At 37.9% G+C, this 13,012-nt stretch overlaps 1 protein-coding gene across 10 annotated transcripts in view; it reads left to right on the top strand.

Annotated features, from left to right (window-relative positions):
- The window catches only part of LOC132016604 (zinc finger protein OZF-like), a 62,131-nt gene extending 57,147 nt beyond the window's left edge, over window positions 1-4,984 (top strand). For 9 of the 10 annotated variants that reach the window (XM_059398066.1, XM_059398067.1, XM_059398068.1 and 6 more), the window contains one exon: window positions 884-4,984. In XM_059398066.1, the coding sequence (XP_059254049.1) occupies window positions 884-2,556 (1,673 nt within the window). In that variant the 3' untranslated portion in view covers window positions 2,557-4,984. The remainder of the gene's footprint in view (window positions 1-883) is intronic. The other variant, XM_059398071.1, reaches the window with a different exon arrangement.
- Window positions 4,985-13,012: the final 8,028 nt, after the last annotated feature.

Below are 13,012 nucleotides of genomic sequence, written 5' to 3'. Positions count from 1 at the left end.
TCATATTAATATTTTATGTTGGTTAGTTTCTTTCCTCTAGCAGTCTCAGCTTCATAGTCCCTTCATTTTCAAGGACTTCTTTTGTTTTCAGGAATTAAAAAATTAGTTTAACCAGTATTAATTGAGCACTGCTCCATGCCAGTCATGTTTTAAATGAAAGAGATAGAGCAATGGTAAAATTCCTTGGTGGTGAGATTCCTTGATCTCATGGAATTTGTATTAGCAGGAGGGAGATGCAGGAAGCCGATTGCCATGAGAGTTGAGAGTAGAAACAAGGAGACCAGTTAGGAAAAACAATACCCCATAGACTAGGTTTGAGGTAATATAGTGTGCAAAGTCATGGAATTCTGGCTATCTCTCAGAGGTAGGGTTAACAAAATCAGCACCTAGATTCTAATTCATTCTCTCCAAACACTTTCATTCCTCTTGCAGTTTTTTTGAAAAACAATCTTGTCTTCATGTTTTCCATATCACATTTATTATATAATCTTATAATTGAGCATATCTTACTGTGAATCCTGCCCATTGTGATTCATCCACTCTTAGTGAATCCTTTATTTTCATTTTTTAATGTTTATTTTACTCCTATCCATTTTGAAGTGAATATTCGTGAAGGACCAAATAAATATGTGTGTGTTTGTTGCCAATTTTACTTTCCCCTCTTCCACCACAGTATCTTTGATTGGTTGCTTTGTTGTCATCTCTTTCACCAGCTACTCAGAAAAGTAGAGAGAATGGAAAATACTGATTTAGCTTTACTTTTATCCCAAAAGACCAGCTCTAAAACCAAAGGGCTGGGTGCATAAAGGAATGTATTAGTGTATTAGACCAATTTTATTAGTAGTCATTTCAGATTCATAAGGTATGTTTTTCTTGTTTCTAGAAGAATTGAAAGTTGATGGCATAATAGAGAGCAAAGAAAACCAAGACAAACATTTATGGCAACATGCATTTATCAATAACAAAAAAGTGACTACAGAGAAAGAGAATGTGTTAAGGAAAACACTTAATCTGTGCATAGACTCTATTCCTTCCATAAAATTGCCATGTAAATATAATCTGGATGGAATTGGTTCAGAAAATATGTCAGAGTTAACCATTAATAAAAGCTATTCGGGAAAGAAATCTGATGATGGCAATGGTTACAAGAAATTGCTTCCTGATATTAATCATGAAAAAACTCATACTAGAGAAAAGTTTGATGAATTTGATAAAAATGAGAGCATCTTCTATCATAATGAGAATTTTATTCAGCAACAAAAGATTCACACTGTGGAACAACTGCCTGAATATAATGATTGCATTAAAACCTCCCACAGTAATGCTCTCTTGATTGCACATAAGAAAATTCACACAGGAGAGAAATTATGTGATTATAATAAACGTCAGAAAACTTTCAGGAGTGAGTCAAACCACATGCTACGTCAGATAACTTACTCAAGGAAGAGTCACTATAAATTCAGTGAATGTGGGGAAAGCTGTGAAAAGTCAGTCCTTTGGAAGAAACATCCTAGAATTCACATGGGTGAAGAATGTGAGAAATACCACGAGTGTGATGTATGTGGGAAAACCTTCCTCCGGAAGTCAAACCTCACAATACATCACAGAATACACACAGGAGAAAAACCATATAAATGTAATGAATGTGGGAAATCCTTTTACCAGAAGTCAACCCTCACTGTACATCAAAGAACTCATACAGGAGAGAGACCCTATGAATGTGCTAAATGTGGGAAAAAATTCTACCAGAACTCAGCCCTCCATCAGCATCAAAGAACACACACAGGGGAGAAGCCTTACAAATGTAGTGAATGTGGAAAATCTTTCTCCCAAAAGTCAGACCTGACTGTGCATCAAAGCTCTCACACAGGAGAAAAACCTTATAAATGTAATAAATGTGACAAGTCCTTTAGTATAAAGTCAAAACTCACTGTACACCAGAGAATACACTCAGGGGAGAAGCCCTATGAATGTAGCAACTGTGGGAAGATGTATCATATGAAGTCAACCCTCATTAAGCATCAAAGACTTCACACAGGGCAGAAGATATATGAATGCAGTGAATGTAGGAAGACCTTCTGTGGGAAGTCGGTCCTCCTCAAACATCAGAGAATTCATACAGGGGAGAAACCTTACGAATGTGTAGAATGTAGGAAGACCTTTTCGGAGAAGTCAACCCTCAGTAAACATCAGAAGATTCATACTGGAGAGAAACCGTTTGAATGTAACAAATGCGGCAAGTCTTTCTGCCAAAAGTCACAGCTCATTGAACATCAGAGAATTCATACAGGGGAGAAGCCCTTTGAATGTAAAGAATGTAGGAGAACATTTTGCCAGAGGGCATCCCTCAATGTACATCAGAGAACACACACAGGAGAGAGGCCCTATGAATGTAACGAATGTGGAAAATCTTTTTATGATAGTTCGACCCTCACTAAACATAAGAGGATTCATTCAGGGGAGAAACCCTATGAATGTAATGAATGTGGGAAGACCTTCAGCCACAAAGCAACTCTCACCACACATCAGAGAGTACACAAAAGAAAAACACTGTAAAGATGGATGGTGAAGCCGTCTTGCTTTAACTCAGAACTGTTGGCCTGACAGAAAGTATATCCAGGGAGGTAACCCTATGGTTGTAATGAATGTTGGAAGTCCTACCAAAAGTCAGCCTTCAGTTTACATTGTAGACCATACAGGGGAGATACCCGGCAGTGTTTTTACCAAACTGGGCAGAGAGCAAGTAGGATGATGTGCATGAGATCTGGCCAGTGGGCTGTGAGTGTAATGATGTAATTCACTTCTGGTCTGACACTTAATGGTCTCCATGGCAATTCTTTGTATTCTATGCTCTCTATGGAGTAGGATGTAGGGTGCTTTCTGTTGAGAGGTCAGCCCTCACTGTGTGTTGGTGAACTCACACAAGAGTAGAAATCTCTGTCAACATCTTGGTGTTTAGAAACCTAATCCACAAATGAAACTTATTATAACTGGAGAAATCAGAGCTAAGAAATCTTGAGATTGCAACAAATTTTAAAAAGCCTTTACCAAAAGGTATTTTCTCATTGAACCTCAGGTAAACTAATAGACTGAAACCATGTAAGCACATGGTTTTCTGAAAGCTTACAGCAAAACATATTTTATTGTATTTCAGAGAATTATTATTGAGGGAAACTGGATTTAGAAAATACAGAAATTTTTTTCTTTAGAAAAGATTTTTAAGTTGTAACATGGGAGATACAGAGGCCAGGTATATATTTTTCATGTTTAGCACTACTCTGAGTTTAAGAAAGCTGCTGTGAACAGTAAGCTCATTGTACTTACCACCATAAAATGTGTTCATTAACAAAGCAACCCCATCCCTGAAATGTTTACTTGGTGAACTGAAGTAGGTTTGAGTGTGCCAAATCCAAGTTAGATGTAACCTGGGAACTATGTGTATAGCAACATGCCATATGTTGTTCTTTGCCTTTACTTCTAGTAAAGTATGTGTTGGCAACCATGATATGGTGCAAGGATTGGCAAACTTTTTCTGTAGAAGGCCACATAGTAAATACCTTAACCTTAAGGCTACATGTGCTTTCTGTCACTTTTTTTTTTTTTTTACAACCTATTAAAAATGTAAAAAATTATTCTTAGCTCATGGGCCATTGAAAAACAGACTTGGCCAGATTTAGCTTATGGACCAGAGTTTGTGGACTGTTTTAACAGTGGTTAAAAGCATGGACTCTGAAAGTGTACTGGCTAGGCTCAGGTCCCACACAGCACATTAGCTGTGTGGCCTGGGACAAATCCTTTAACATTTGTTTCTCATTTCTTTTTTGCAAAATGGTGACACTGCCATTACACTACTAACATGGAGTTCTAGTAAGGACTAGGGAAGTTGTTAAATACAAAGTACTAAAACACTGCATACAGTGCTGCAAGTGTTAGCTATTATATGACTTGCAGCAGATTTGTTGGAGCTTTGCAGACTTTTGATTACCTACTCCGCTGTTCTTCACTCTATGCCAGTAGAAGATTCAGGAAATGAATCATGATTGGTCTGACCTAATTTTTTCCAGTTTATTGAGGCATAACTGACAAACAAAATTGTAAAATATTTAAAATGTATAATGTGATGATTTAAGACACCGTAAAAGGATTCCCCCATCAAGTTAATTAACGCAATTATCACCTCACAAATTTATCAGCCACACCCCGCCTTTTTGGTGAGAACGTTTATGTTCCACTCTCAGCAAATTTCAGTTATATACTATGCTGTTATTAACTCTAGTTAACCAGTAATACATTAGATCCTCATGGTCTCACCTAATTTTGAAAAACATATCCTGATTAATGATTAATTTACAATAAGCGTCTGACCCAGCTCTGGCCAGTGAGAAGAAACTCTGAAGAATATTCAGTGAAGTATGGGAAAGCAGGATTCTCCAGAGGCTAACAAATATTTGATTTTTTTTTAAAAAGCCCTTTGATTATCCTGGATATTTTTATGTCTGGATGTGATATCTGATAGTAGTTTTTGATCCTAAGGTAGTATCTGAAGATGGCAGAACACAAAGCTGGAAAGAGGTTGGGTCAGCAGTGTCTTTTGAGTAGGTGAATCAACCAACCCTAGAGCTTCTTTATATGAGAAAAATTTTTTCTAATTAAATTAGTTGAGTTGGGATTTTCTGAAAATGGTTTAACAAACTTACATGTGTACCTTTTTGAAGAGTTATTAATTCAGAAATACTAACATTCATTAGCCTCCAGAGAGGACATGTTGTGAGAAACTGATTCAGGGGTGGCTGTTTTTCAGTAAATCTCCATATAGTGAGCCTAACCATTAGAAAAACCCATTTGTTATTACATTATATGAAATGAGTGTCTAATTCATTGAGCTTTCTTTGCATCTATATGAGAAAAGCACTTAGTAAAAAATCATTATCTCATGTATACCTTATATTTAAAATATGTGAAATAAACATTAAGTTAAATTGAATTATCCATTGATCTGTCTCTCTGTTACTGTTTGATTAGATAAGGTATGAGATAAGGATCTAATGTTTTCCCAAAGGAATAATCTGGTCGCCATGTGATTGAAGTTTGAAGTACCATCTTTATGAAACGTAAGGTGCTAAATTATCATTTGTAGAGGGTACTTTTGTTCAGGACCCCTTACCTTTATTTCCTTTAGTAACCAGTTTACCCTCATGACATAGGAACTAGTAGATCTCCTGAAGATTCCATATCCCTTGACTTCACATTTATTCCTGGGAAGCACATTTGATCCAAGTGGGCAAATAAATGCCCGACGTGGGATTTTGTAAAAGGAGAACATCATGTTCAGTGGTTGGTGACCTGGGACTTTTAGCAGCCATGAGAAAGTGTCTGCTTGAGGAAAAATAGGCATGTAGAAACATTTAAGAGAGACAGAATCTTGATGCTGCACAGAACCAGTCAATGCTTGACCCCTTGTTCCACATATTCCAAAGATATATACTGTCATGTTATTTTGGTTTCATTATTAAGCCAGCAGATGTTAACATCCTCTGTACCATGATAAGCTGCTGATTTTTGTTTCACTAAACTCTTTGTTTATGCTTATGCCAAAAGTAATGTTTTAATTAGTATGGCTTTTTAATGCTTTTTATTATAGAGCAAGTCCTTTCACCCATAATTATACAATTAATCTTCAGCAAAGGGGGGAAGAATGTGCAGTGGGAAAAAGACAGTCTTTGTTGAAAAAAAAAGTTGTGTATAATTTTACTAAAATCAGATTCACCATTTTATAAGTGTATTCCTTGAGTTTTGACAAATACATGCAATTGTGTAAATACCATCATGCTTAAGACAGATCTGGCAGCCACTGATCTGTTTCTGCCCCTACAGTTTCACTTTTTCTAAAAAGTCATGTAAATGGAATCATGGGTTATATAATCTTATATGTCTGTATAAGTGCTTTTGAGGTCACCCATGGTATTGCATGCATCTGTAGTTTGCTACTTTTTATTGTTGAGTAATAATCCATTGTATGGATGTGCCACAACCTATTTATGCATTCACATGTTGAAGGTCATTTTTTTTTTAAAGATTTATTTATTTATTTATTTATTTGACAGAGAGAAATCACAAGTAGATGGAGAGGCAGGCAGAGAGAGAGAGAGGGAAGCAGGCACCCTGCTGAGCAGAGACTCGATCCCAGGACCCTGAGATCATGACTTAAGCTGAAGGCAGCGGCTTAACCCACTGAGCCACCCAGGCGCCCTGTTGAAGGTCATTTGACTTATTTTCAACTTTTATTATGAATAAGCCTCTTGTCAACATTTCCATTGAAGTCTTTTTGTGGACCCAGATTTTCACTTAAGTAAATACCTATGAGTAGTGGCATTGGATCAGATGATAAATAATGTATGTTCGGTATTTATTTATTATTTCATTCCAGTTTCAGGTAAAAAAAAAGTTATGGAAGCACTGTGAACTGGTTAAGATTAATTAAAAAGGGGGTGCCTGGGTGGCTCAGTGGGTTAAAGCCTCTGCCTTCGGCTCAGGTCATGATCCCAGGGTCCTGGGATCGAGCCCCACATCGGGCTCTCTGCTTAGCAGGGAACCTGCTTCCTCCTCTCTCTCTCTGTCTGCCTCTCCACCTACTTGTGATCTCTGTCTGTTAAATAAATAAAAAATCTTTAAAAAAAAAAGATTAATTAAAAAGATCACACATGAATATATCCTAGTAAAAATTTAGTCATTCTAGCTTCTAAACAAAATCAGTCACTTAGAAGGAATAATGAATCATCATGGTGTTTGATTTTTCAAAATCTGTAGGAATATTATAAGATGTAAAAATATTTGACAGAAATGGACTATATGTGAATGACTCAGTATCTGTTCAGAAGTGCCTGTGGGAAGGGAAAAGTAAAGACCTGGAAAGTATACTTTAAAAGTGTAAACTTCAGAGAGAATTTCTGAATAAACTTAGCCCAATTAAGTTATATCAAAAACAGTGTGGGGGAAATTGCAAGAGAAAATAAATCTAATAAAAATTAAAAATTTCAAAGGATGATACTAATGATTGCATTTTATTTGTAATGTAAGTGTTAAATGATTTATGAAATAGGATTTACTCTAAGGAATATGTTTTAGGATTTTTGTTGTGTGAGGCTCCTTTGAATTGAGTGAGAGCTTAGTTTGCAGATAAGGGAAATTGGAATAAATACTGTGGTGTTGCACTGTTACCAATGTGGATTTATGGTTTCTAATATTAATAGATAAAAGTAAATATCTGAAAGTGCACATATGGAAGTAAACAGACACATTTCTTAGCTCTGTCCACTAGAGATGGCATAGCAGCAGCAAAAAACCAGTAGAAATAGATATAGCTAGTTCCTGCATTTTGGTTTCTAAATGCATTTTCTGCATTCTTCACTAAAAGGAACCAGAGTTCTTAGAGAAATAGCTGATTCCAAGAGTGGTTCAGGAACATTACATGAAGAGCCGGGAACATTTTTTGTGTGAGAAAGAAATGCTAAAAAATAGTGGGACCGTGTCAAAAGGACATGGCTTAAAAACAAAGGGACTTATACTAGCAGATTCTGTGACAATATAAGAATTGAAATAATTATACAACGTTGAGCAAAATAGGAATCCAGGAGTCTATACTAATACAAATGGATAAATGGGGGGAAATAATATGTTTTTCGTTAGAGAATAATATCAATAAATGTAGAAGGATCGTTTCTCAGCCTTTTGGTTATTTTCAAGTGTAATAAATGTAGAAGGAAATGATAGAACTAAGGAATTACTGAGGCACCTGGGTGGCTCACTGAGTTAAAGTGTCTGCCTTTGGCTCGGGTCGTGGTCCCAGGGTCCTGGGATCGAGCCCGGCGTCGGGCTCTCTGCTCAGTGGGGAGCCTGCTTCCTCCTCTCTCTCTCTCTGCCTGCCTCTCTGTCGACTTGTGATCTCTGTCAAATAAATAAATAAATATCTTCAAAAAAAAAAAAAAAAAAAAAGAACTGAGGAATCACCATGTGGTTAACACAGTAATGGTGAGTTTGGCTAAGTATCAGTGGATACTAGAAAAAATTAATGGATGAAGAATCATATGGTCTCAAAGTATCTCCCTACAAAATATTTACATATAAAAGGTGAAAAAAATAACTCAAGAGAAAAACGTGGTAGACTCCCTCTTAATCAACTAATCAAAGTTGACCCTATCAGTAATGGTTTAATCAACAGCATGGGCCACCTGTAAGCAATGTCATGTTCGCAGTGAGAAAACTCAATATAACAGTGACAATCCAGCCAATGGATAATCTGGGTCTAGTCCCAAGAAAATACTAGGAAAAGCAAAATTGAAGTACATTCTGCAAAGTAGATTATAATCCTCAAAATCCCAAGGTAATCAAAGTCCAGGAAATCGAACTGTTTCAAATTGAGGGAGACTAGAAAGATTGGACATGTGAGTAAACTACATGACCCTTGAAGAATCCTTCTTAAAAGGGCATTATTAGAACAACTGGTGAAACTTGAATTTGGTCTTTAAGTAAAATATATACATGGGTTTTTGTACTGTTCTTTCCTAAAGATTAAAAGTTTTTTTTTGTAATTCAGAGAAAAAAATACAGGGGAGTGAACCTTAACATCATAGCAGCATAAGACATCCCTTGTTATCGCCCTTTCAGCACCTAAAATTCAGCATCTAGCCATGACCAAAAGTACCTCTGTGGGAGCTGTGAGATTGAGCACAATTGTCCAAGGGACCAAGGAGGAGTCTTCCCCACCTGTGTATCATGTAATAAGCAGATCCGCATGTGGTCTCTGGACTGACAGGAACCTGTGAAATGATTCTAACACCTCTTGGCTGCAGTCCAGGAACACCTGGAAAACACTGAAGTGGGCAGACACCCACTGAGGAGTGAGCTTTGGTAGAAGGCTGGGTTTCCAGAGAAGAAATCCCAGTACTCCCTTGCACCAACAAAACAAATGAATTTGGACACATTTGTAAGAGGAAATTTCTTGCCTCACCCCTTTCCGCAAGGCAGCTCAACTTAGAGAAAGAGGAGGCTAGGGATCCCTCCCACAGGAGCAAAGGGAGAGGAGCAAGTGAGTACCCAGCTTCCCCAGCTGTGTGGGCTGGGGCTAAAGAAACCCATTTCTCCAGTATCACCCAGAGTAGATAGAGCTCCAAGGCAGGGAGGGAGGAAATCTGGAAAGATGGAGATAACCATATCAAAGGGCATTAAAGGGATGCAGTTCCTGCTGACAGCATTCTAGACTTCAGCAAGAAGCCCACTCATGAATCATTGGGAAAATGTCACCTGAGATTCCCTCAACTGGTGTGTGGGCAGCACTAATGCCCCAAGTGCCAAACCCACACCTTCCCCCACTTTGCAGCCAGCTTCTTGTGTGGACTTCGAGGGCAGTAGCAAGAGCAAGCTGCATGGATGGGGTATGTGCAGAAAACAAGCCAGTGTCCGCAGGTATGGGAGAAACCACAAACTTAAGCTCTTTTGCCACATTTGGAAAACAAAAGATGTTACTGTCAGCTGAACTGGTAAGTTGTGAGGTCAAAAGGAGATATACAGACTTAAGAATTCTGCTACAAGAGGGAGCAAGATGTGTGGAGCAGATGTGTTCATACAAGAGCAGGGAAAGCACCAGAATAAAAACAGGACAAACAAAAAGTATCTTCCATCTAAAGGCAGCTAGTAGACATTAGAGGAGATGACTGCTGCTTCAAATGCAAACACAGCAAAACAAACCCCCAAGGAATATGAAGAATCAGGGAAGCAACATCACCAAAAGATCATAATAATTCTCCAATACTAAATACAAAGACAAGGAGATATGCAATCCACCAGGTAAAGAATTCAAAATAGCTGTTTTGAGGAAACTCCTTGAACTAGAAGAAAACACAGAAAGGCAATTCAAAATCAGGAATCAATACATGAGCAAAATGAGAAATTTAACAAAAATAACAAGAAGGACCAAACAAATTCTGAAGCAGCAGAATTCAATGAGTGAAATCAAGTAATAAAGAACATTGACAGCAGAACTGGTCAGGTGGAAGCTGGAGGATAGACACTTGAAATAACCCAATCAGAGGAGCACAAAGGGTGAAAAAGTGCAAAGAAAACCTATGTGACCTCTTGGAAACCATGAAAAGAACCAATAACAGAATTGGAATTCAGAAGGAGAAGAGAGGGAGAATGGGACAATAAGCTTATTTAAAGAGAATAATGGCCGAGAACTTCCCAAACCTGGGGAAAGACTTGGATATCCAGGTTCATAAAGCTAATCCATTAACCTATTATTTCAATTCCAAACGATCTTCTCCAAGACACATTAAACTGTCAAAATTCAAAGAGAAAGACCCGGCAAGCAGCTAGAGAAAAAAAAGTTCAGGCTATCAACAGATATATTCAAAGTGTTGAAAGAACAGTTACCAGTTAAGAATATTCTGTTGGGCAAAGATATCCTGCAAAAATGAAGGGGAAGCAAAGAATTTCCTAGACAAAAGCTGAGGGAGTTCATCACTACAGGACTTGCCTTTTAAGAAATAGCGAAAGGAGATCTTCAAACTAAAATGAAAAGACTCTAAGTAACATGAACACGTGAACATATACAACACACTGGTAAGGTGTTGTAAGCGAGATTCAGAAAACTCTTAATTCTGTAATAGGATGTTGTGTTACTGCTTGACTAATATAAAGGTGAAAGGAAACGAGTATGAAAATAACTTTCACTACTATAATTTGTTAATGAATATACAACGTAAAAAGGTAAATTGTGACATCAAAAACAAAAGAGAATAAAAGAGTAGACATTTTTTTTAAAGAAAAAAATTTATTCACCCATTTGACACACACACAGAGGGAGAGAGCACAAGTAGGGGGATAGCAGAGGGATAGGGAGAAGCAGGCTCTCCACTGAGCAGGAAGCCTGATGTGGGGCTCAATCCCAGGACCTCAGGACCATGACCGGAGCTGAAGGCAGACGCTTAACCCACCAAGCCACCCAGGCATCCCAATAGCACGAATAGTTTTTGGGTTTTTTGTTTAATTCTATTTCTTTATTTGACAGAGAGAGAGATCACAAGTAGGCAGAGAGGCAGGCGGGGGCCGGGATGGGGGAGAAGCAGGCTCCCTGCTGAGTAGAGAGCCCAATGCAGGGCTCCATCCCAGGACCCTGAGATCACGAGCTGAAGGTAGAAGCCCAACCCACTGAGCCACCAAGGCATCCCCAGCACAAATAGTTTTAAATGAGATAGTTTGGTTTGGAATCATGGTAAACCAAGATACACATCTGGGGGAATCACCTTGGTTTGTAATTTAAACTACAAAACATTCCATTTTGGGGTCTATTTTAGAATGTTCCAAGAGTTCCAGAATAGGTTCCTTTAGCACATTAATGACAGGATATAAAGATCAACAAAAAGTTAAATAAATAATAGGTTATTAGAAATATGGATAATCCTTGATAAATTTGTGTACAGTAAAGTGTACAAAATATCACTAAGTGATAGGATGCCAAAATTAGGTTTTGTTTCATTTGGAGATTTTTTTTTTTTTTTAGTTTATTTGGAATACTAAACCCCACTGTTTGATTTCAACACAGTTAATAGTCCTTGGTTTATGGAGACAATTACGTGAAGATGAAGGTGATTTAGCATCTTTATTGGATGAATTAGCTGAGCTATCTATACTAGGTAAAAGAAGGAAAGAGATGGTTACACAGCAGCCAGTCATTGAGATCTCTGTGTAGGGTTGTTTAATGCAGAAAAACTTCAATCTTGGTCACTGTTGTAATAGGCTAAATATATAAAAAGACATAAAAACTAGAATTTTAAATTCTTTTTTTTTAAAGACTTTATTTATTTATTTATTTATTTGACAGAGATCACAAGCAGGCAGAGAGAGCGGGGGAAGCGGGCTCTCTGTTGAGCAGAGAGCCTGATGTGGGGCTTGATCCCAAGACCCTGAGACCATGACCTGAGCTGAAGGCAGCAGCTTAACCAACTGAGCCACCCAGGCGCCCCCCAAAACTAGAATTTTATTCAAACATTTCCTGCAACTAATGCTAAAATATTTTAAGTTAAATTTTTAAGCAAAATAAGTTTATCTATTTCTTTAAAGATTTTACTTATTTATTTGACAGAGAGAGACACAGTGACAGAGGGAACAACAAGCAGGAGGAGTGGGAGAGGGAGAATACTTCCCACTGAGCAGGAAGCAGGATGTGGGGCTTGATCCCAGGACCCTGGGATCATGACTGGAGCCAAAGGCAGATGCTTAAAACTGAGCCACCCACGCACCCAGCAAAATGAGTTAAAAGGAAATCTGTGGCATTCCTCTGATAAAGAGAAGATCACTAAGAGTTGGAAAAAAGCTGCTCTGAGAGCTCACCTCCTCTCAACAAGAGCACTACATTCCTAACCCTAAGGCAGCACACAGAGTCCAAATAAAAGTCTTTGTAAGATCAGACTCCATATTGGCTTAAGACACCTAAAAATCAAACATATGCAGTACAGGCTGCAAATACCGGAGTCTTTGTCCCACAAAGTATAGTAATTAATTAAACGAACAAGCCAGACATTAAGATGTGACTTCCACTGATTTATGCCTGCCCCAAACAGTCTTCACCAGGCAGATCTCATGTGGTTTTAACAGTGGTGGCCTCTCAATGGCAGTGATGCAGACCCTCTTTCTGTCCAAGCAAATCTGTTGTTATAATGCAAGTTTTTGTTGATTCACACAAATACTTTGGCAAGGGTATCAGCCCCGGTACTGGTAATACATGCTTTTGATGGAGAGCAAACAACATATGTTGATTTATCTAATTTCTTCCTATGTACTGTCTAAATTCCACAATCTACTGAAACAGCCATGTCTCCAGACAGCAAATAGATTCTGTTAGGGTCTACTACTAGACTTGTAACAGCATCCAAATGAAAAATCATAGAATGGGCCATTTTACCTATTTTATTGTCAAAAATTTGATGTGTCTATCTTCATTAGCAGTTTTTTTGTA

This window comes from Mustela nigripes, chromosome 4 (genome assembly GCF_022355385.1).
Source record: "Mustela nigripes isolate SB6536 chromosome 4, MUSNIG.SB6536, whole genome shotgun sequence".
Lineage (NCBI taxonomy): Eukaryota > Metazoa > Chordata > Mammalia > Carnivora > Mustelidae > Mustela > Mustela nigripes.
Note: the sequence above shows the minus strand (reverse complement) of the source record. Positions and strands in the feature narration are given on the sequence as shown.